The following is a 23,958-nucleotide window of genomic DNA, read 5'->3' as shown; positions in this document are numbered from 1 at the left end:
AATATGCAGTTGAAAATGTAGACAATAGGACCCATGGAGGGGATGGGGGGGAAGTCTTGAGATTCAGAGAAATCTCTTTATATGGATATGTGTGTGGTTTTGTTATAAATTTATATCTGTAAAATCAAATAAAAATGATTTTTATAAAGAAATTTTAAATAGTCTTGGGGCACCTCAAAGATGCACAAATATATTATGGGATAATAAATAAGCTTCATTTATTCATAAATGGAAAAAAATAAAACTACAAAGGCTAGGATCCAAATATTCAGTTCTACATATCTCTACTAGCTTGTATATGCTTTCCTTTCATGGTACATGAGATATCTGTGCTGTATCACAAATAGATTTTGGTAAGGGAGCCTCTCAAAACAGTTTGCAATGCTGCTGCCTGAGAAACACAAACCTAAACCCACCTTCAGGATGTGAAACCAGTTACACTGTTCATAGAATCTTGTCCATAAAGCATAATTTAAAAAGCATCCCAGACAACTGGATAGTTGACTTGGTTAGAGCGTGGTGCTGATCAGGTTGAAGGTTCAGTTCCCATATGGGACAGCTTCATATTCCTGCACTGCAGGGGGTTAGACTAGATAATCCTCAGGGTTCCTTCTAACTCAACAATTCTATGAGATCCCGTGGAAATTTTTACAAGTGTGCACACCACAGTTTGCGATCATTTCCCTCCTTTTCTTAAATGCAAAATATTGCAGCTTCGAAAACATTTCTATTGTTTATGTGCTTTCCTTTGAAAAGCAAAACTACCAATGGAAAACATGGAAGTTAATCCCACATGCAGCCAATAATGTTTTTTTTTAAAAAAGAAAACATCAGAAATAAGATATCACATGAAATCATTTGCAACATCAACACCCATTTTTGCATGTCAAATCTTCATCACAAGCCATCTGACGCTTGAGTTGCAAGTTCATCCCCACTCCAGATGGCAGAATGTCTGTTACCAATGAATTATGGATCAGATGAATACTTTATGGTTTTATTTATAACTCCCTTGTTGGTAATTGGTTTCTCTTAGTTGGTTAGCAAGCTTTAAACAATCCTTAGATATCTAGCGATGCACAATATGTATGGGCATTAAATGAAGAGCTTGGAGCCCAGGAAATTTAGCAATGGTTATTCTGTTGCCCAAGTCCCTTTTATACAGTTGGGCAGGTTGATTTAATGGGTTGGATGCAGTCATACTTAGAGTAGACCCACTAAAATCAAATTAAGTTAGTAATGACTCATGCCCCATTAATTTCAGTGGATCACTCTGTGTGTAACTAGGTCTGGATCCAAACCTATGTATTCAGTACTTTTGAGCCCTGTTTCCTGTCAAAAGGCATGATAATTTGACACACTTCATTCTTTTGTATTCTTAGCGCTAACTTTCACTAGCGTCAGCAAACCGATCACAAAGTGAGTGCCGTTGGGTTGTAGTGGTTTGAGTGTAAACATAAAAATATAAGAAATAATGTTCATAACTTGCTAAGCCTCCCAAGATATTTCCCTTTATGTTTTCAGAAGGCTGATTTTGCCTTCTAACCCTAACCCTTTTGTAAGGAGGCGGAAAACCCTACTTTGCATAGGGGCTGTTTAAACATGCATCAAAGATGCCTTATAGTGAGTTTGATTATTGATCCATCTAGTGCAGTATTCGCTATTCTGATCACTGGGCAGTTCTGCTGTGCCTCAGGGAGGGAAGTTATTCCCAACTGAATTCCTTTTGCTAGAGGTTGATACCGGGACCTTCTGCATGCAAGACAAATGATGTACAAACTTAGCTATTGTTCTACCTCTGCAGTAGATTGCTTAATATTGCTGCCCATTTTCTGAGTCTTCATTGCCTCATGTGCGCTGCCTGATTGTCTTCTAGCATATTTGTCCAGTTAGCCTTGTCTCTGAAGTTTTCCTCTGCATGCAAGATTTCGACGTCCTTGCTCCCCAAGGTATTCTTGAATGAAGCCCTCTTTGCTGCAATGTGGGTCCCCATATTTGACTGTCTGGAAGGCTCAGCTTGCTTCAGTAACCTCAGAATTGAGAAGCAGCTGAGACCTCTTGGTGTGTCTGGCCGCACTGACAGGATGATAGATGTATGTCCCAGTGAATCTGTACCTAGCAATCTTCCCAGCTCTTTGCTTTGCGTTCAACACACAAACAAACTCAGTCGATTGCATTTCATGCCACCTTGTATTTTCCGTTGCTCAGTCAAGTTGAGAACTCCATAATGTTGTTCAGACTTTGTATTCTTTTGTTCCCAGGTGCTCTGAATAGGAAATAAGCCTGGTATTCTCCAGTCCTTTTCTCTGATTGTACATGGCATGTTTGTGCCAAAGGTATTTCAGCGACTGCTAGTTGTGGCTTTTCAAAAGTGTTTCAGCCTTCTATGATCACTTGCCATTATGATCTTCCATCATCATACCATTTTCTAGGATCCTCTATCTATCTATCATCTATCTATCTATCTATCTATCTATCTATCTATCTATCTATCATCTATCATCTATCTATCTATCATCTATCTATCTATCTATCATCTATCTAATCTATCTATCTATCTATCATCTATCTATCTATCTATCATCTTATCTATCTCTAGCTATCATCTCCATCCATCCATCCATCCATTATTTGGAATGCCAGTTTTAAGACATCCTTCTGGAGTTCCTCATTAAACCCTTTTTGTGGAAACAAAAATGTATTTTGCACCTTTCCTTTTTCCTTCCTACCTGAAAACAGCTGTGGGTGGGCTAAAGCTAGTGTTCAAATTATGTTCTGAGTGTATAGACTAAATTTCATTCCAGTGTACCAATAGTTAATGGAAAATTGGTTCTGAACAAAAAAATGGAGGGTGTCAAAAATTCACTCCCAGTTAAACCAGCAACCACCTGATTTAGCTTGGCTAACACGTGTTTTCCCGTCGTAGAATTTCCTAGAATTCTGTGCCATAGCGCTAACCAGTTACATGCTTGCCGTGATGGTCTAGTAAACCCTACAGGGTTATCTTTAGTCAGCGAAGAGTGTGATGAATTTTAGTACTGATAGATGAGCCTTCTGCTGTATAGGATAGGAATGGTGGTGTCACAGTCAGCGGTCGCTAATTTTAGTGGGATTGACACGGACTTCCTTTGCCTTTCACATCCTTTCGGGGGTGGGTTTCAATGTAGCTATCAAATATGAAGTCAATCTGCTGCATATCACAAATATGAGTACCATACTGCCGCACACTTTCAAATGCGTCATTCAAACTTGACGAGATGTCTTGCCTGTTGTCTTCCTAATTGTAGGCATAAAATCAACAATGCATGCTGGAAGCAGAGAAGTGTGCTTGTGAATGAGTAGTCGGGCCAGTTCTGATAACAGAATGCATTTAGCTAAAGTGAGAGGGGGTGTTGTTGGCAACAGAAGAAACTTCAGAAATTGCTAGCAGACATTCTAAAGTTTGATTTACTGCCAGTCAACAGTTGGTTCAACTCTTCTGTTGCAGTGTCAGCTATTTTCTGAGCACCTAACACGTGTCTTTTCCTTCTGTTTTGCTTGAAGTTTTATTGACATGCTCATTGAATGATGTGATGTATGAAGTCAAAGTGAGCAGCTTCACTTTCTTGACTTACTTGATGTGTTGTTGTTGTTGTTGTTGTTAATATTGTTAACCACCCTGTCGTTTTCAATGCAAGAACCTGAAAGCTGCAACTGTATGGAGTTCTTGCTTCGTGACAAAACTGTGTGGCTTGGCTACATTCCACACATTGTAAGGATTTTCCCTTTGTGCCTAGGCAGTTCTTGGTGTGTATTCCCAGTCATCTCAGAATGTTTCACAGTGGCACTTTTCTGCACTTGTGACTTGTCAAAAGTTGTTGCAGACAGCTGAAGCCTCATGATGGATCAGCTGCTATTGAGAACCATAATTCAATCCATCTTGTTTGTCCAGTTATGGCTTTACTACTCCTCTGGGATCTTTGTACTGTTCGCTCCAAATTTACGTCAGGAGAACTGCATTGAAAAGTCCTTGTTCTGCTTCAGAACAAAATGGCCGGCTTGAAACTTTTTGTAAATACCATGGTGATCAGCTTTAAGTTGTCCGATTTTCTCAGTGTACATTTTTTCTCATTGTAACCTTTTATAACTAATGCTGCCGTAATTGTGGAATAATACTTTGCCTTTTCTGAAGGTGACCTTCCCAACCATCTTCCCTGTCTGAAGGAATGAGGCTGTCAGCGAATGATCAAAAACTGCTCCCAATGAGCACACATTTGTGATTTCTTTTTTGAAAGTCTCTGAGAATTCATGAAAGCCATGTTTTAGTTCATTCATTATGGGAAAGGGACCACATAAAAATGTGCCTGTTGCTGTACAGAATTGCTTTCACTGAATAGCATTCCCCAATGCCCAACTGCATGAGGAACACCCAGATATTTACTACTTTCCATTGCCATCCAAAATGAATCCCATTTCATAGGTTGTATTGTTTCAGCTGAGATTACCATTCCACAGAGATCCCTCACATAATGCAAACCATTCATTACTGACTTTACCACACAGATGCAAAGAGATCTCAGTTCCCACAAAAGCATCAGGAACTTGATTTGCACAGAAGTACTTGCCTGTACAGTCCTGCAAAACCTTAACTGTGTGAAAGATAACTCTTAGGCCATACATTGTGTTTTTGTTGTTGTTAATGAACAATTCCCGATTTCATTTTACCCAACTTATTTTCTAAAGACCTAAAATGTGTCTTTCCCCTTGTTACTAAACTTGGAATCATATATCGAATCCCTGCGATGGGGTGAGCTCCCGTTGCTCTGTCCCAGCTCCTGCCAACCTAGCAGTTCGAAAGCACGTCAAAGGGCAAGTAGATAAATAGGTACCACTCCTGCGGGAAGGTAAACGGCGTTTTCATGCGCTGCTCTGCTTCCAGTGTTCTGTTCTGCCAGAAGCAGCTTAGTCATGCTGGCCACATGACCTGGAAAAACTGTCTGCGGACAAACGCCGACTCCCTCGTCCTGTAAAACGAGATGAGTGCAGCAACCCCAAAGTCGTCTGCAACTGGACTTAGCTGTCAGGGCAGTGGCGTAGCGTGGGTTGTCAGCACCCGGGGCAAGGCAAGTAATTTACGCCCCCTAACCCGTGGATTTGCACCCCCTAACCCGTGGATTTGCGCCCCCTAACCCATTGATTTGCCCTAACCCCAGATGTTGCGCCCGGTGCGGTCCGCCCCCCCTGCACCCCCCACGCTACGCCACTGTGTCAGGGGTCCGTTACCTTTACCTTTAAAAGTATAGTCTGACAGAAATTCCTATGAATGTAGGTACTATGGTTTATGAGATAGGTGGTTCATGTGAACAACCAGCAGCCATATTGGAAAATGGCTTCCACAGAATGCAATGCAGCATGCTAACACCCACCCACCCTTACCAAACTATGTCTTCTGTGTCATCCTAATGGAAATGTCTGCCAATAATAACTTTTCTATGGAAGTCTGTTAAAAGGGTTATATATTCCACCAAAGGCCTTGATGCTATCAGCCTGCAGTTGAGATCCAACAGCTCCCCCCTTTAAAGCCTTAAAATATGTAATTTGATTTCAAGATAACTCCAGTTTAACATTTTGTGGAAACCACATTCCACTAACACAAAAATTATGTACATTGGTCCCTATACCATTAAGAAGCAAACAGACCTGTGGCATGTGATTTAGTAAATGATCCAGCCAACAAAATAAGCAATTTTTGTTGGGCTAATTACCAATTTGGATGCCCTGGAAGAAGGAAGAAAAAAGCAGAAAAGGAGAAACGGAAACCTAAAATGCATAGGTAACATACTGGTCTCATAGTCAATAATGGAACATCAAGATACAGCCATAGAGCAATTGGCTTTCTCCACCTGTCTCCCCAAACAAATAAGAAATAAGAAATCAGTGTTGCAAGATTGCAGGGAGTGTGAACATCTATATGTCAAAATAAAATTAAAATGGAGCAGAATTAATCTAGGCTAGGAAAGGTTTACTCCTGGAGTTTAACAGACCCTTGGAGTATTTTGTAATTTTTTTTAAAAATACACATATACAGATTTGTTTTACAAAAACAGAAAAAATATATACTCAAGTGCTCTTGAAATGGCATAATGGAATTTATGATAAAGCCAAAATGCTGTTATTTCTCCAGTCCTATATTGAAAAGCTGGTAAGAATCAAACGGACTGCCATTAACTTAAGTGTCTGGCAATTTCATTTCCCCATCCATTTCAGTAAGGGTAAATTAGACTCCTGATAGCTTAATACGTTGAACACAATTTTTAAGAAAGTGAGAAGTGGGTGCAAATGACAACTGATTCCATAATTCTTGAGGGGTACATGGAATATGAAGTGGTTTAAGTTTGCTAAGAGCTTTTTCCATATATTCTGAACAGCTGCTGGAGTCAGTCCACAGGAACCCAGCTGGCTTGGGAGGGTTAAAGATTTTGTTTGTTCTTTAAGTTTAAAAAGTTTATTTTCGTAACTGGCTTGTAGTCAGTTTAGAGTCTTGTGACTTTCCAGTCTAACTTTACGATGTTTGCACTGAAATACCACATGTTCTTCAGTTATACTATGGGATGAAGCCCTTAAACAAGTTTGCCCAGAGAAATCCCATTGACATTTCATTGGAGTTGATAGGTCAGTTCAAGACTTTCCAGTAGAGTGGGTACTCCTCTGTTTGATGGGCTGTCTGGTCCAAGTCCAGTTGAAAGATGAAACAACAACAACAACAACAATTTATTATTTATACCCGCCCATCTGGCTAGGTTTCCTCATCCACTCTGGGCGGCTTCCAACAAAATATTAAAATACAATAGTCCTTCAGATATTAAAAGCTTCCCTAAACAGGGCTGCCTTCAGATGTCTCTTAAAAGTCTGGTAGTTGTTTTTTCCTTTGACATCTGGTGGGAGGGCGTTCCACCAATACTAAGAAGGCCCTCTGCCTGGTTCCCTGTAATTTCACTTCTCGCAATGAGGGAACCGCCAGAAGGCCCTCGGAGGTGGACTCAGTGTTCGGGCAGAACAATGGGGGTGGAGACGCTCCTTCAGGTATACTGGACCGAGGCCGTTTAGGGCTTTATAGGTCAGCACCAACACTTTGAATTGTGCTCGGAAACATACCGGGAGCCAATGTAGGTCTTTCAAGACCTGTGTTATATGGTCTCGGCGGCCGCTCCCAGTCACCAGTCTAGCTGCCGCATTCTGGATTAGTTGTAGTTTCTGGGTCACCTTCAAAGGTAGCCCCATGTGGAGTGCATTGCAGTTGTCCAAGTGAGAGATAACCAGAGCATGCACAACTCTGGTGAGACAGTCTGCGGGCAGGTAGGGTCTCAGCCTGCATACCAGTTGGAGCTGGTAGACAGCTGCCCTGGACACAGAATTGACCTGCGCCTCCATGGTCAGCTGCAAGTCCAAAATGATGCGAGACCAAAAGATGGGAGAGCAGGGGAGCCTTCATGTTACCCATTGACAGTTAGCACCTAGACAGCATTTGGGTGATACATTTACTCATTTTCAGAGGTGCATGGGATGGCCGTCCTACTTTTAAGCAGCTCATGACATGAACTACAGGCGTTGGCTCCAGTTTTCCAAATGTTAGAGCACAATCCCATTATCAGTGGATAACTGCAAATGGAACTGCTTGAGGATAAGGCTGTTGCAGTAAAATGTGCATGCATTTTTGGTGAATGATCTGATCTCATTTGTGCTGGCGAAGATAATCAATGATCAATTGTGTTGGTTTGTTTACGTTGAACTCTGTTTCTGCCTCCCCTCCCTCCCTGACCAGTGTCTGGAGAATAGTGTCTATCACTCTGATGTAGATTAAGTACAGAATTTCATATTTTAGGTCATATTACACTGAGCTTTGAAGAGATCTTCATAAAGATTTTAGTATTTGGGTGGGCGGGGGAATAATTCAATTGCTGCTGATGTTTGAGACATTTAATTACATTTTGCAGAGTGATCTCTAATTATAGCAAGATGCCCTGTATATGTATTAAGAGCCCTTGGATAAATCTGCAGCTAAAGTATCTGCTAAACAGTCTTTCTGACCGTAATTGAATCAGCTTCAGTGTCTTCTTTTCTCTCTCTCCTTTTTGGTGTGTGTTTATTTCCCACAAGACTGAACTGCTGGTAGGGGTCCGCAATATAATTTGGTCCTTCACCCTCACTCTTTTAGAATGAATTGGAAATTTGCTAGAGCAATTTATGCTGTATAACTAACTAGCCTGTGAAATAGTATTATGGAAAACGGATTGTATATTATCAAGCTTTCCCCACTGCTTGAACGTTTGGCACAAAAGTACTAACCTTATTCATGTATTTTCTGTTGACTAAAATGCAATAAAACTTGCAAAAATACTAACAGTCATAGAATCATGGAATTGTGGAGTTGAAGGGACCCTGGGGGTCATCTAGTCCAACCCCCTGCAAGGCAGAAATCTCAACTAAAGCATCCATGTCAGATAACCACCCAACCTCTGCTTAAAACCCTCCAAGGAAGGAGAGTTCATCACCTTCCAAGGTAGTCTACTAAGACTCCCTCAATCATTTTCACATGTACTACTGGCAAGCCGTGTGTCCCCATTTTTATTTGTGCATCTGATTCTTCCTGCCTAAGAACCTTACATTTGTCCCTATTGAAATTCATTTTGTTAGTTTGGGCCCAGCTGTCCAATCTGTTAAGGTCATATTGAATCCCGGTTCTATTTTCTGGGGCATTAGCTACCCCTCCCACTTTGGTGTTATCTGCAAATTTGATGAGCATCCCCTCAATTCCTCCATCCAAGTTGTTTATGAAGATGTTGAACAGCAGGCCCAGGACAGAACCCTGTGGCACCCCTCTTGTCACTTTTTTTCCAGGTTGACGAGGAACTATTAGTGAGTACTCTTTGGGTTCAGTCAACCAGCTACAAATCCACCTAACAGCTACCTCCTCCAGTCCATCCACAAGACTATCATGGGGGACTTTGTCAAAAGCCTTACTGAAATCAAGATATAATACATCCACAGCATTCCCCTGATCCACCAAGCTTGCAACTCTATTAAAACAAGCAATGAGATTCGTCTGACATGACTTGTTTTTGAGAAGCCCATACTGGGTCTTATGAATCACAGCATCCTTTTTAAGTGCTCACAGACTGACCATTTAATTATCTGTTCTAGTACCTTTCCTGGTATTGACGTCAAGCTGACCAATCAGTAGTCTGTTAACCAGGACCTGAAAATTGGACCATCAGTACCACTTGGAAGGAAAGGGACGTGGGTGGCGCTGTGGGTTAAACCACAGAGCCTAGGACTTGCCGATCAGAAGGTCGGCGGTTCGAATCCCCGTGACGGTGTGAGCTCCCGTTGTTCGGTCCCTGCTGCTTTCAACCTAGCAGTTCGAAAGCACGTCAAAGTGCAAGTAGATAAATAGGTACCACTCCAGCGGGAAGGTAAGCGGCGTTTCCGTGCACTGCTCTGGTTCGCCAGAAGAGGCTTAGTCATGCTGGCCACATGACCCGGAAGCTGTAAGCCAGCTCCCTCAGCCAATAAAGCAAGATGAGTGCTACAACCCCAGAGTCGGCCACGACTGGACCTAATGGTCATGGGTCCCTTTACCTTTACCTTTACCACTTGGAAGACAATGACCAACCAGGTTTTATCAGACTTTGCTCTAGAAAAGGCAGGGAGGGGGCTTAAAAAGAAGAATTTCTATTTGAGACACTACAACAGTAAAACAGTAGTGGTCATATATCAAAATCTGTATGCCAAAGCAATAGAAATTTGCCCAGCAGCAAAAAAACAAGTATTCCACATTAGAAATAATGAGAATGGACGATTTCTGCTCTGAGTTGTTCCAGGATTTTGGTATTCCGTCTGCTGAACTCAGATTAAATGCCGGTCAGAAATCAGATTTTTCCAATCTCAGGATGGAACAGATTTTGTGTGTGCACTGTTCCTATTTTATTAGAATAGGATGCAGTAAAACCTGCATCATTGTACCTATCCACACCAGTCTCCACTTAATTCAGTAGGGGGAAAGACTGGAAACATCAGCCTGCGACAGAGAGCAAAGCTACTGGTGAAGACCCCTGCAGCAAGAATGTCTCCATTGTGGGATGTTTGTTTGAGCACCAACAAAAGCCTCTGAGAGCTGGTCTGGGAAGCTGGTTTGCCTCTTCCCTAGATATCTTGAGCCCACCTGTAGTAAAGAGGAAATCACTGTCTCCCTCTGGCACCTTAGCAGCCTTTAAGTTCCCTTTCGGGGCATGAGGGAGAAATGCAGGGAACAGGAAGTGCAAGTCAGTTGTGTTTCCTATTTCACCTTCTTAGTGTCGCTCTCAGCCTATGGCTTCAGCGCTCTCCATCCTTTTGCTCGACTGCTGTTAAATTGAGACTAGCTACATGAGCCAATTTTAAAGTGTGTGGGAAATTTCCTTTGGTGCCAGCACTGCCTCTTTCCGTGACACACCAATCAATCACTTTGATGAATTCTAATATTAAAGCCAAACTACTGAACACACCATCAAAATCAGAGGCAACAAAATTCACCCCTTACCTTTCAGCGTGAGATATAATTGTTGGAGCAAGTTTGTTTATTAGTAACCTGGGGCGGGGGAGGGGGGAAGGCTGTTTGGTGTGGGTTTTTTTGCAAAAGAAAAGAAAGGAAAAGAAAGATTTCTTTGAGTGCAATATTGATTCCTTTCTAAAACTGCCCTATTGATCTTAGTGCATTAAGCTTCTCAGGGAGCGAAAACCAGACGCTGGAACGTATGCAGGGAAGAGACCACACACATCCCAGAACACCCTTCAGAAACTGAGCATAATTTCCATAACACAGGGTAAAGTAGAATCCGTCCCCAACTACTGAAACACAGTTCAACAGTGACTAGGAATATTGTTCGCAAGCCACCAAGTCTTCTGTGAAGAATTCATTCAACTGGAAAACTTTGCTAGTCTTCATTTATGTTGCCACGCTCAACGTATGACTTCAGTATCCCCTTGAAAAGTCCATTTTTTAGGAAGGATTCGAAACCTGTGGGACCAGAGATGCTCAGAAGACTGGAGTAAATTTACGGACTATTTGAAAAGTAATTGTGATGAACAGATTACGCTAGTAGGTTTGCAAGAAGTTTTGTAAGGTGAATTATTTGAAATATTGCAAAAAAGACAATGAGGTGAACTATTAGTTAAGGACAATTAAAGGTAATATAAAATTAAGAAATGCATAATAAGTGACATGGAACGGAAAATCATCAGAGGCGTTGACGGAAGTCCAAAAATATTGTATAAGATGAGAAGTTAAGCTGTATGAATGTTGGAATTAATATGTTAAAAAAATTAATTAAAATGTGTATGTATATGTGTGTGTGTGTGTGTGTGTGTGTGTATATATGTCCAATTTTTAGTACAGTCATACCTTGGTTCTGGAAAGCCTTGCGACTCAAATGTTTTGGCTCCCAAACACCGCAAACCCGGAAATGAGTGTTCTGGTTTGTGAACGTTTTTTGGAAGCCGAACGTCCAACACGGCTTCTGTGGCTTCTGATTGAGTGCAGGAAGCTTCTGCAGCCAATCGGAAGTCACGCTTTGGTTTTTGAACGTTTTCGGAAGTCGAATGGACTTCCAGAACGGATTCCGTTTGAGAACCAAGGTACGACTGTACATTGTAAGTGTTTATTTATTATGAATTAATTTTTATTGCATTTGGAACATAGGAAGCTGTCTTCTACTGAGCCAGACCACCAGTCCATACAGCTCAGTATTTTCTGCACAGATTGGCAGCTGCTCTCCAAGATTTCAGGCAGGAGGTCTCTCCCAACCCTATCTGGAGGTGTGCTGGGAACTGAACCTGGGATCTTCTGCTTCCAAGGCAGATGTGCTACCATTGAGCCACAGCCCTTTAAAATAAATATAAATAAATCAGTTTAAACAATTTACCATCAGATGGAAAATAAATAAAATCAGTTTGAACAATCAGATGAACAGGGTGGGTACTAAAGTATGTGAATGCGTGTATCGACTGGCCAGCTAAACCAGGTGAGGGTAGCTGATGGGTCTCAAACCCTCGGTGAGTTAGGGACTTCTACCGGAAGGAAAGGCTGGCTGTGGCAGATTAAGTGGACGAGACCAACAGTGGGTCCAAAACAGAGGGGTAGCTAGGGGGAGACACCCCATAGGGGTTGGCACTTACCACGGGACCTACAGTGTGCCCGAGCTATGTGTCTCTCCTGGGAGTGACGTGGTAGCTTGGCCGCCTGCAGGCTCCATGCTGCCCAAAATGGCAGTGCCGCCCTACAACTGAGGGGGAGGTGGTGGGTAAATTCCTTGGAGGCTCTTCCCAGCATGCCCTGTCCTGGCTCGCCCCACCTCAGACTCAGGGCGCATGCGCCACCCCAAGTGGCTAGCTATGCCGCTGGTCCAACAGTTTCTGCACATGCTGTAGAGCAGGCTTTGTCAACCTGTGGGTCCCCAGATGTTGTTGGACCACAACTCCCATCATCCCTGAGCTCTGGCCTTGCTAGCTAGGGGTGATGGGAGTTGTAGTCCAACAACATCTGGGGACCCACAGGTTGACAAAGCCTGCTGTAGAGGGAAGTGAGGGGCAGATGGGGATCATCAACGTGGGAAGGTAGCCCAGGTTGCTGATCCTAAACCTCTACTGTCTTTCTCAATCATGAGAAAAACTTCAGGAGTAAACCTCAAGGAAAAATGCGTACCTGCTGCCTTGTGGGACATCTTTGGGAGAAGAGAAGGCTAAGCAGTAAACCCTACACAAATCTGGAGTGGAGTCCCTAAGACAGTTGGATGGTGCCTTGTATGTTCATGTCAACTCCTGCAGCCAAGCTGGTACCAGATGTATAGCCAGTGTGGTGTAGTGGTTAAGAGTGGTGGACTCATAATCTGGTGAACTGGGTTCACTTCTCTGCTCTTCCACATGCAGCTCCTGGGTGACCTTGGGCTAGTCACACTTCTCTGAAGTCTCTCAGCCCCACTCACCTCACAGAATGTTTGTTGTGGGGGAGGAAGGGAAAGGAGATTGTTAGCCGCTTTGAGATTCCTTAGGGTAGTGATATCCTGCCAACCTAGCAGTTCGAAAGCACGTCAAAGTGCAAGTAAATAAATAGGTACCGCTCCAGCAGGAAGGTAAACGGCATTTCTGTGCGCTGCTCTGGTTCGCCAGAAGCGATTTAGTCATGCTGGCCACATGACCCGGAAGCCAATAAAGCGAGATGAGCGCCGCAACCCCAGAGTCGGTCACGACTGGACCTAATGGTCAGGGGTCCCTTTACCTTTATCTTAGGGTAGTGATAAAGTGGGATATCAAATCCAAACCCCCTCTTCTTCTTCTTCTTCTTCTTCTTCTTCTTCTTCTTCTTCTTCTTCTTCTTCTTCTTCTTCTTCTTCTTCTTCTTTCCTTTGGACCACATCAGCAGAGCCAAGAGGGGTCTTGTCATCTGGGCAACCCAGGACCACCATACGCACTGGCCAGGCTTGCGTCCCAGAGAGTTCACTATGATTTGACTTCACCCTTGGAGGCACACTCCACTGTCTCTCGAGACAGATGGATGCAAACAACAACAACAACAAGCATTTAAAGGTTTTTGTTGTTGTTTAGTCGTTTAGTCGTGTCCGACTCTTCGTGACCCCATGGACCAGAGCACGCCAGGCACTTCTGTCTTCCACTGCCTCCCGCAGTTTGGTCAGACTCATGTTTGTAGCTTCGAAGACACTATCCAACCATCTCGTCCTCTGTTGTCCCCTTCTCCTTGTGCCCTCCATCTTTCCCAACATCAGGGTCTTTTCCAGGGAGTCTTCTCTTCTCATGAGGTGGCCAAAGTATTGGAGCCTCAGCTTCACGATCTGTCCTTCCAGTGAGCACTCAGGGCTGATTTCCTTAAGAATGGATAGGTTTGATCTTCTTGCAGTCCATGGGACTCTCAAGAGTCTCCTCCAGCACCAGAATTCAAAAGCATCAATTCTTCGACGATCAGCCTTCTTTATGGTCCAGCTCTCACTTCCATACATCACTACTGGGAAAACCATAGCTTTTACTATACGGACCTTTGTTGGCAAGATTTAAAGGTTACAGCCTACTTTTTCAACTGCAAAAGAGGAATGGGCCGCAACATGTAGTGCAAGGCATTTAGTGAGATGTTGTCTTGCAGTGATACTAATTTTTAGAGGGGTAGTACTGGGAGAGCAAGTGAAATATTTGCAGACTGGATTCTGGCAGAAGAATCCATAGTAGTTATTGAAGCCCTGGTTCATGGCACCCATTATTATACAAACACCTGTTCTTCCAGCTGTTCCCGAGCAGCCTCTCAGTGCCATGTCCATTTGCCTGCATTATCTCCCCAGAGCTTGGATGGGATAGGTATCCATTATTTCACATCTCTGTTCTTATGCTATCTGAAGGCATCACAGTTATTCAGCAAAGAACTGAGACTACAGATGATTAGTTTGGTACAAGGAAGAGTGAAGTGCCAAGCCGGGCAAGAAAGTCTGAGATTGTAGGTGTGGGGGCGCCTTATTTTTATTTAGTCATTAATGTCCCTAGATGTAAGAAGTTCTGTTTTGATGTCTCAGCTGAACCTTAGAAGATTAAAAGCATTTTGATCATTGCTTTTTGCAGCCAACATTAAACATTATTGTTCCCATGAAGTCAGAGTGTAGGTGTTTGTGTGTGTGGAGGAGAGTGAAATTAAGAAAAGAGCATTTGGTAAGAGATAAAAACAATGAACATAACCATAAAATTATATAGCTCTTTGCAAACTTCTCTGTACAGGCAGAGTAACATGATCAACCCTCCAACTTGTCTACTTAAGATTAAAACAAGGCAGTGTGATGTTCATTGTGCTTTTCATGCATAATAGTAACAACAAAAACAACAATAATAATAGTAATAACAGCTTTCATTAGGATAAGTCATACATTCTCTTTCATGCAAAGCAGCTATGTGTTCAGAGAATGGCTGCGGGGACAGTCAAAATCTTTCCATGCCAGCATTCATCTGTTCACAATTGTCTGCTTTTCTCCCCACATAGGGGTTTTTTCTCTCTCTTAAAAATAAGACACAATGGATGCCTACCAGCCAGCCAGCTAGCCAGCCAGGTTTTACCAAAATTTGCCAGCTCTCATGAGTGGCAAATAATTGTGGATAAATACATGCAATATTTTGAAGAGAAAATTTATCCACACCCTGCAAAACTCTTTTAGCTTTTGTAAAAAAATTATTCGGGTATTTAACCTTTGGGTGACATTCATATATATTTGATATCTGTCTGTCTGTCTTGTCTATCTGAAATTAGCTTTCGGCAAATTCCACTGACAAGCAGTTCAGGATTTCAAAGGCCTAAGACTTTTGAAGTTGGGCTGTGGTCTAAACCACTGAGCCTCGGGCTTGCCAATCAGAAGGTCAGCGGTTTGAATCCCCACGATGGGGTGAGCTCCCCTTGCTCGGTCCCAGCTCCTGCCAACCTAGCAGTTCGAAAGCATGTCAAAGTGCAAGTTGATAAATAGGTACTGTTTCAGCAGAAAGGTAAATGGAGTTTCCATGCGCTGCTCTGGTTTCTCCAGGAGTGGCTTAGTCATGCTGGTCACATGACCCGGAAAAAAAGTCTGTGGTCAAACGTTGGCTCCCTTGGCCTGTAAATTGAGATGAGCGCCGCAACCCCAGAATCGTCTGCGACTGGACTTAACTGTCAGGGGTACTTTACCTTTACCTTTTAAAAAAGATTTTTGAACTCTTCTCCCTTACCTCAAAGTTCCTCTGCTTTTCCAGCTGAGGTTCACTTCAAATTTGGTTTTACATCAAGTCGTGTGGACAGTTCTATTCATGAGCGAACACCCTGCGTGGAAACTTAAGTTTAGAATAATTAACATAGATGTGCAAGTTTCTCTGAACAGTCAGGATTAAAGATGTTCCCTTAGCCTGCCTCTCTTTATAAAAGTAGCAACATGTTCTTTTCATGACTTTTTGGAAACCGTTTTGCTTCTACTACACTGTTTTTGTAATACTTTAGAGTTTAAATCTTCTCGTTTGAATGTTTTTGTTTATCGTAATTTTAACTTTTTGTAAACCATCTTGGAAACCTGTTTAAGGACAGGGTACAAATAAAATAAATCAAATGGTTCACTGATTTGGTTCCCACTTATTCAGAGGATATTGTCCTTGTAGTACCAATGACCTTTAAAATACGGGCTTGTTTTTTTGTTTTTTTACAGCAGTCCTTTCCCCCTGTGATCATATTGCATGGTATCTCATTTCAAGCTTTTAAAATAGAATGATTGCAGACTTTGTCTGATTGCAGAGATTGTATTACATTTTGTTTGACAAAGAAAGCTAAAAGATGCATACCTTCTTCCTTCACTTCAGAGTTTTGTAATTTAGATGTATGGAGGATGCAAAGTAGCTATGGTTTCGTGCCTGAACCACAAAGATCGATTGAACATGCTTAATTGGTCCTTATCTTGCAGTTATACTTAACACTTCTTTTGAGGAAGATTCTAAAAGGATACAGTTACTGCCTTTCTAAAGTACTCTAGGTGTAGGGTTACCCATTTCTCTTATCTCTTCCCTTGCCTTCTTCCCCAAAGTTGAGCACAGCATTTTACATAGCAACTAATGAACATGTTAGTGATCAGTGTAGTCGGAAATTCAGGCCTCCGAAAACGCTAACTCCACAAAGGTTAATAGCATTGCAAAGTAGACTCCTTTAAAAAAATAATCACCAAAGTGGTATTTTAGTGGGTTAACACTCCAGAATAATGCATAAGGAAGAATGGGGGGAAATAACTATCTGAATAGTTATTTGAGGTGTCCAATGACTTAGACATTTTTAACACAGTTTTATATTGTAAGTAGTTTGTCATGCAGCACAGGAGCCTAACATTTGAAAGACTAAGACTCTGCGCACCTTGGGTAGCACAGAATTAGATGTGCTTTTTTGTTTTTCGTTTTTTTAAATCTGGCCACTGTGTAATTGTTGTTTAAAAAGAAGAATATCATCATGGCTCACTTCAGACATCACACCAAACTATGGTTAAGAAAGCTGAACTATGTTATAGTGCGATATATGGATTGGCGAACCCTGATTTGCAGTTGGCCAGCAAACCAAAAATCAGAAACCATGCTTTGTGCTAACTATGGCTTGGTGTGATGTCGAAATTGACAGCTCATAGTTTCAACCTTCATTCTGCTTCCAGAAGCTGCTGGAAAGCCATGGAAACAGGAATGGATTTTTAAAGCTAGGCAATTTCTGCTTATGTAGCTGAAAATGAAAATTAGAAGCAGATCTGGACCTTGCCATATTCATTCATTCAATATCCCGCTTTTCAGAGAGAGTTTTGTGGCTTGCCCTGTTGTGCTTTTGGGATCTCTAGTCAACATCAGCAATTCTAGACAGGCTACAATTAGAGCCAACTTTCTCTCTGGACCCATTTCTATCATTTAGTAGGAGTTTGGTTTTTTCCTCTGGTAGGAGAACGTGTCATCTTAGTTGGTGAAACTTAATTTTGCAAATTTCTTCAGTGAGGGGGTCTTAAAATATGTTTTGGGGTGTGAGGAATTCAATTCTGTGTTTTTTTATTGGACAATGTTTCACTTGATATGTCTACATTTGATGAAGAAGCACAGAAATTGCTTTCGGAAAACCAAATAATTTTAATTTTAACCTTCTGAAAATGTCAGGTAATGCTAAATAATAATACATAAGTAAGTAATGATAATTTTTAATATACGATATAACTGCAATCATTTTTAATGATTTCTGTGCAATTTTACACACCTTTTACTTACCAAGCAAAACTAACTTACCGTATTTTTCCATGTATAACAAACCCCCATGTATAAGACTCCAAATTGAGAAAATGGGGGGAGATTGTATCCATGTATAAGACGACCCACAATTTTGAACATATTTTTAAACAAAACAAAACCTAGTCTTAAACATGGAAAAGTATGGTATATCAGTTTAACCAAAATATATTTTGAGTTCCCAAACCATATCACAACTTTTTAGCACCCCTCATTTTGGGAATTTGAGAGTTGAAAAATTCAACTCGCCCTACTCTGGTAGGCTTTCTTTTCACATGGTGATTATTCTTTTAACAAGCAAATGTACTGGAGCCGGCCTGCTCATGGGGGCAGGATGAAGCTCCCGCCTCAGGCTTCATCTACCCAGCCACTTCTGTTGTCACCAACTAGAGCAGTGGTGTCCAAACTTTTTTCAAAGGGGGGCAGATTTGATGAAGTTTCAATTTAGGATTGAAGTTGTGGAGCTTTTTTACGATTTAACCATGAAGTTGTTGAGCTTTATTTAGGGTTGACGTTGTTGAGCTTTTTGGGGGGTTGAAGTTGTTGAGCTTTTATTAGGATTGAAGTTCTTGATGCTTTTTTAGGATTTTACCCCAGGGAATAAACTGCCACAGGGGCCAGATTAAACTGACCCGCAGGCCAGATTAGGCCCCCAAAGGGGACTTCGGACATGCCTTTATGCTCTGTGGTTAAGAGACTGGGAAATGTTATGTTTGTACGGGAGAAGTTTCTCTACCAGGCGAAAAACTCAGAAATTCTTCTCTTAAACTCTGACTCATTTATCGCTTGGGGATTGATAGACGGCTTACAACAAAGAGCTGTTATCTACTTTGACAAGCTCTAAAGCTGCGCAGCATTAGGGGGAGATTTCTTTTTCTTCATCCAAACTAGTAATTATTCTGACTCTGTTTTGATTTCTTCTCCTGTTCCGCAGCACCATCTCCAATCACAAATGTGAAAAAAGGGAAAGTCGGCAAAAATAGCATCTCACTCTCTTGGCAGGAGCCAGATCGACCCAATGGCATCATCCTGGAGTATGAAATCAAATATTTTGAAAAGGTGTGATTGTCCGATTGCAACACTGTTCTAACTATCTTTGATTTCTGCCTTCCTCTGCTCGGTTAGAATTATCGTATCTGTTCAAAAGGGATGGAGTAATTTTTGTTTGTAACTCCATGTCAAATTAATTATACTGTGACTGATTAGGAAGCCTTGATGTGTGTGTGTGTTTGTGTGCATACTTATTTTCCTTAGTACATTGCTTCTGTTGAACAAGGTTTCTTGTCAGTTTCATGTCCGGTATTATTTCACTAAAATTAAGAAACTGACAGTGCAGTCCTGTGCATTTCTTCTCAGAAGTAAGCCCCACCAACTTACTCCTAGGTAAGTGTGTACAGGAATGCAGCTTGATTAACTATGATTGAGGGATAGTCAATAGATTGTATTCTTGTAGCTTTTCCAAAATGTCATGCAGTTATTATTATTAGACACATTTAAATGTTCAACATCCATCACATAGATGAATTTGTAATATAATCTTAATAAGCCTAGAGTACAATTAGCTACATCAGAGTGAAGGAACTTCGTAGCTCAGTCTCTGAGACACTGTCCTACTGCATAGCAGTTCTGCGATGACATTTGGGCCATAGCTGTCATCTTTTCCCTTTTCTTGCGAGGAATCCTATTCGGAATAAGGGAATTTCCCTTAAAAAAAGGAAAACGTTGACAGCTATGATTTGGGCTCTTCTAGAATTTACTTTGTCCAAGTATTTTAGTTTCAAAACACCAAGTCAATTACTTCATACCACTTTCGCTGTACTCCTTTCCCCTGAAATTAACCAAAACAAAAAACAAAAAACAAAAAACCACCACAACAGGGGAATTGTAGTTTGATGAAGGTGCTGGGCTGGCCCAATACATTTTGGCATCTGAGGCAAACCACAAAATGGTGTTTCCCTCCCTGCCAGGGAAGAAGAGGTGAGTGAAGATCTATATCCAGAACAAGGAGGGGAATACAGATCTACATCAGGATCTTCAGTTCCTGTGGATCGTGCCACCTGAGGCAGTTGCTTCACCTTGCCTCATGAGTGGGCCGGCCCCAATGCTGAGACTTCTCTTTTAGAGATCCCTAAGCTGCCTCCTTCACCACACAGAGCCAGAGCTACAGTCCCTTGGTTTCCTTGGGAAGAAAATATTGTTCTCAAACTAGTTTAACTACAAGTGACTCGGTGTTGAATTGTGGTGCATGAAAAATCAAAACGAGGGTTAGACTAACATGAAATAATAAATGAAGGACTGAGGAGAGATCAAGTGAAACAAGCAGACTCTGCCCCCCAACCCCAGGTAGCTTCACGCCAAAATGGAGGACAAAAAAGTCAAGAACTCAGCCATGCTATTTAGGAGTTCACCCATTGCTCCACAGCCTGAAATCCTGATAATTCTTGACAGGGAAGTAGTTTCCCATAGATCTGGGGGCTCTGAATTGCCTCCTCTTTTTCCGTGAGCATCACTAGTATGTTAGGAATACTGTTCCATCTTCTGTTGTTTTCGTTTCTGAACTCTGTTCAGACAGCTAGGAAAAAGCACTAAACAGCACTCGTGTGCAGACAGTGGTGGTTGTCAGAGAAAAAAGGTGGAAGGGACGGGGAGAGTCAGAAATGGGTTCTCTTGGCAGTAGGTGGGGACAGAAAAGGCTGACAGGCTTGAGGGAACAACATACAGATAAAATGCATAGGCTAAATCCATTGCAAACACCTGCTAATATTACGATGTGGGCAACTGCCGTTGAGAACGGAAGGCTTCACAACTTAAGAACACAAAAGAGCTTGCTGGATCACGCCAATGTCCCATCAAGTTCAGCATCCTGTTGGCAAACCAGATACCTGTGGAAAGCACGCAAGCAGATTTAGGGCTTCAGGATTAATTTCTTTGTTCTTCCGAGGGAAGAGTAAGCCTGTTTTCCTTCATAATAACGTCTTATAAAGCACACTGATAAGAGCTACTGAGCAAACACTTTGAATAAATTAATATGATCATATACTTGCTCACATACAACGTGCAGAATCAAGATGACGTACTTGAATTGCCTTTTTTGTGAGCGGGGTGGGGCGCGCGTGCAAAGCAAAGTCTTTTAAATTTAGTGAAATAAAACCTGCATACTTCATTTTGTTTTTATTACATCCATTAGGCTTGATAGTTAATATAAATGATCTTTCACACACATTCACACACACACACAAAAAAAACACCAGCCTACTCAAAACAGCAGCAGGATTGCAGTTCAGTCTTAATTCCTGTTACTGTTCATGCTTCTTCCTTGTTTTGTGACTTCGTGCTGTTGGGAAGCAGTGAAATATTTAAGGTGGGGCAGGCAGTTCCCCTGCAGAGGGCATCAAGCTGGGGGAATTTTTGTCCTCACCCTGGGCACCATATTACTGGGTAGATCAGTGCAGAATCTTCCTACATTTCCATTGCTTAGACCCAGCAGGCATGGCCAAACTTGGCCCTCCAGCTGTTTTGGGACTACAGTTCCCATCATCCCTGACCACTGGTCCTGTTAGCTAGGGGTGATGGGAGTTGTAGTCCCAAAACAGCTGGAGGGCCAAGTTTGGCCATGCCTGGTTTGAGGGTGGAAGACACCCACACAATTGGCCTTGTAGCTTTTCACTCAGTTGGGTGAATTTAATTTTAGAGCCGCGATAGATACAATACTGGAAAAGGCCTAGATCGGGCTTTTGGGAAGGATTGGTGAAGGAAAGACTCTCGCCGGCAGAAAAGGAAGTCTTGTGCCTTGCCTTGCCTTGCCCTCCCCAGTCTGTTTCTATCCCTTCCCAGTCCTCAAAGCAAGTGAAGTCGGGGATTTCAATCAGCCCCTGCCCAGGTGACTGGCCAGAACAGAGTTTTGTGCTATTTGCAAATGTGCAGTGCATTTATGCCAGTCTGGCAACGTCGGCGTGTATCAAGAGCTGATGAATTTTAGATGCTCAGCGTTGCTGTGCAAGGTCTCTGTTCTCCCACGTTGCTTTACAGGGACCAAGCTGAGAAGCCATTCATATATGCAGGCATGCCAAACCAGGTGTCAGCAAGGTTTATCTTGCCTGAGCCGGATCGGTCCCGCAGAGATCTCTCCGTGGGCCAGATCACGAGCACCCACGCCTGCGATTTTCGGCATCTGCACAGACGCGATTTTTGGCGCCATGGAAGCGAGTCCCCGTGACATGCTGCACCGGTTTAGCTCAGCATGCAAGCGGGCAACTTGGCTCGGGGGCGGCTTATGGATCGGTCAGATGACCTCTGCGGGCTGCTTCCGGCCCATAGGCCTTAGGTTGCTGACCCCTATGCCAAATAATGCTCCTTTCTTAACTGCACTACTGCAACGTTGCAAATGGTTGGATGCTCCCCCAGGCAAAAAAAGAGGAGAAAAAGTCAATCAAGGCTTTTAGCCTATGGAAGTGTGTGTGTGTGTGTGTGTGTGTGTGTGTGTGTGTGTATTATACATGGGGGAGCACTTAAACATGCCCTCCACCAGCTGCAATGTGAGGATATACTGTCCAGAAACCATTGTGTCACATCGTGCTAATAAATCCTAAAGTGATTGTTTTCTGTGAAGGACAAAATGCACTTTTATTATTTTACTGTGCTGTTAAAATTCAACAACAAGCTTTGATTACACAAAATCCTATTGCAATTGTAACCTCTCGTCTCATCAAATTAGCAAAGCAGCCTGTATTATACAAAAGTACAGCTTTAAAACCTAACTAGCTGTATCTAACTCTCACTTCAAATATAAAGACATATAGAAAGGGAGATGATTCCATATCAAAATTAAATTTGACAGACATGTTTCAGCCAAACAATCCCTTTTGACTGCTTAGAAAAGTTTCATAGCTGCAGGTTCTCATTAAATGAGACCCCTATCTATATTTTAAAATACATATCCTTTCAATAATTTGGCTGCAGCAAAGTAAATGGGAATAGGATCCAAGTGTCTTAATTTACCAGAGGTTGAACATGAGACAGCTGCTAAAATAGCAAATGCCATTTTAGGCATTACTGGGCACCTAATGTCAACATCATGAGAAGTAATAAGCCCTCTTAAGGTGTTCAGTTTCTGCATGTGATGGCTGAGCTACAGATGTGCACCCACAAGCCCTGTTTTCACCTGTGCTCATTCGACCCCGATCTTCATGCACTGTGCAGATGTGTCTGAAGGGGGTTTGCAACCATGTTCAACTGAACATGCTTAGATGCCTCCCTGTATTGGGGAATCCTGAATTATCACAAGGAGGCTTCTAATCACGTTCAGACAACTTCGAGGACCCCAGGGGCAGGTCTGATGTGGAGGTGGTACATTTGAGGACATTGGGGCAGGGCTTGGATGTGTGCCTCTTGTCCTTCCCCTATTTAGCTCTGACCTCCTCCAGAGGGCTGTAGCTCCATTCTGCCCCACCTAGCTCTCTTATGGCCAGTTCTGGGTGCCACAATTTAAGGAGGGCATGGACAAATTGGAGCATTTCCAGTGGAGGGAGACCAGGGTGATGAAGGATCTTGATGTCAAGTTGAACATGACCCAGCACCAGAAACCAAGACCCACAAGGAACACTTAAAAGATCTGAGCATATTATGGCGTGGAGAATAGAAAGTTAAGGGGAGACGCAATAGCAGCCTTAAGATATCTGAAGATTTGTCCCGCAGAAGGTGGAGCACACTTTGTTGCTTCAGAGGAAATGGGCAGAAGCAGTGCCAGATTTACATATAAGCTAAACAAGCTATAAAATACATATTTTATTATGTGCAAGTGGTTTTCAATACCTATTAGGTCCATAAATTACCATATAGCATATATTCAACACAAAAAAGCGGCAATTTGTTGTTGACAAAGGACAGCTGGACATATAAAGGGCCCCGTTACCTTCAGCAGCTTAGGGCTTCATCAAACCTAAATCTGGCCCTGATCAGAAGCAACTGCAGGGAAGCACATTTCAGCTAAACACAGAAGAAACTTTCCTTTTTAATGGTACAACCTCATTTGACAAGTGAACAGACTGCGTCACAACGTGGTGGGCTCTCCTTCACTTCAGACTTGACAGCCGCCGGCCAAAGATGCTGTTGCATCTCACCCTGAATATGGGGTTGCCGTGC

At 42.4% G+C, this 23,958-nt stretch overlaps 1 protein-coding gene across 8 annotated transcripts in view; it reads left to right on the top strand.

Annotated features, from left to right (window-relative positions):
- The window catches only part of EPHA5 (EPH receptor A5), a 245,320-nt gene that overhangs the window by 163,886 nt on the left and 57,476 nt on the right, over positions 1-23,958 (top strand). For 5 of the 8 annotated variants that reach the window (XM_083582599.1, XM_083582595.1, XM_083582594.1 and 2 more), the window contains one exon: positions 18,752-18,876. The exons of the other annotated variants lie outside the window; for them this stretch is intronic. In XM_083582599.1, coding sequence (XP_083438725.1) covers positions 18,752-18,876 — 125 coding nt within the window. The remainder of the gene's footprint in view (positions 1-18,751; positions 18,877-23,958) is intronic. 8 annotated transcript variants of the gene reach the window in all.

The sequence above is a fragment of the Podarcis filfolensis genome, assembly GCF_964270895.1.
Source record: "Podarcis filfolensis genome assembly, chromosome: 13".
Taxonomy (NCBI): domain Eukaryota; kingdom Metazoa; phylum Chordata; class Lepidosauria; order Squamata; family Lacertidae; genus Podarcis; species Podarcis filfolensis.
The sequence above is the reverse complement of the archived record's forward strand: the minus strand, read 5'-3'. Positions and strand labels throughout refer to the sequence as shown.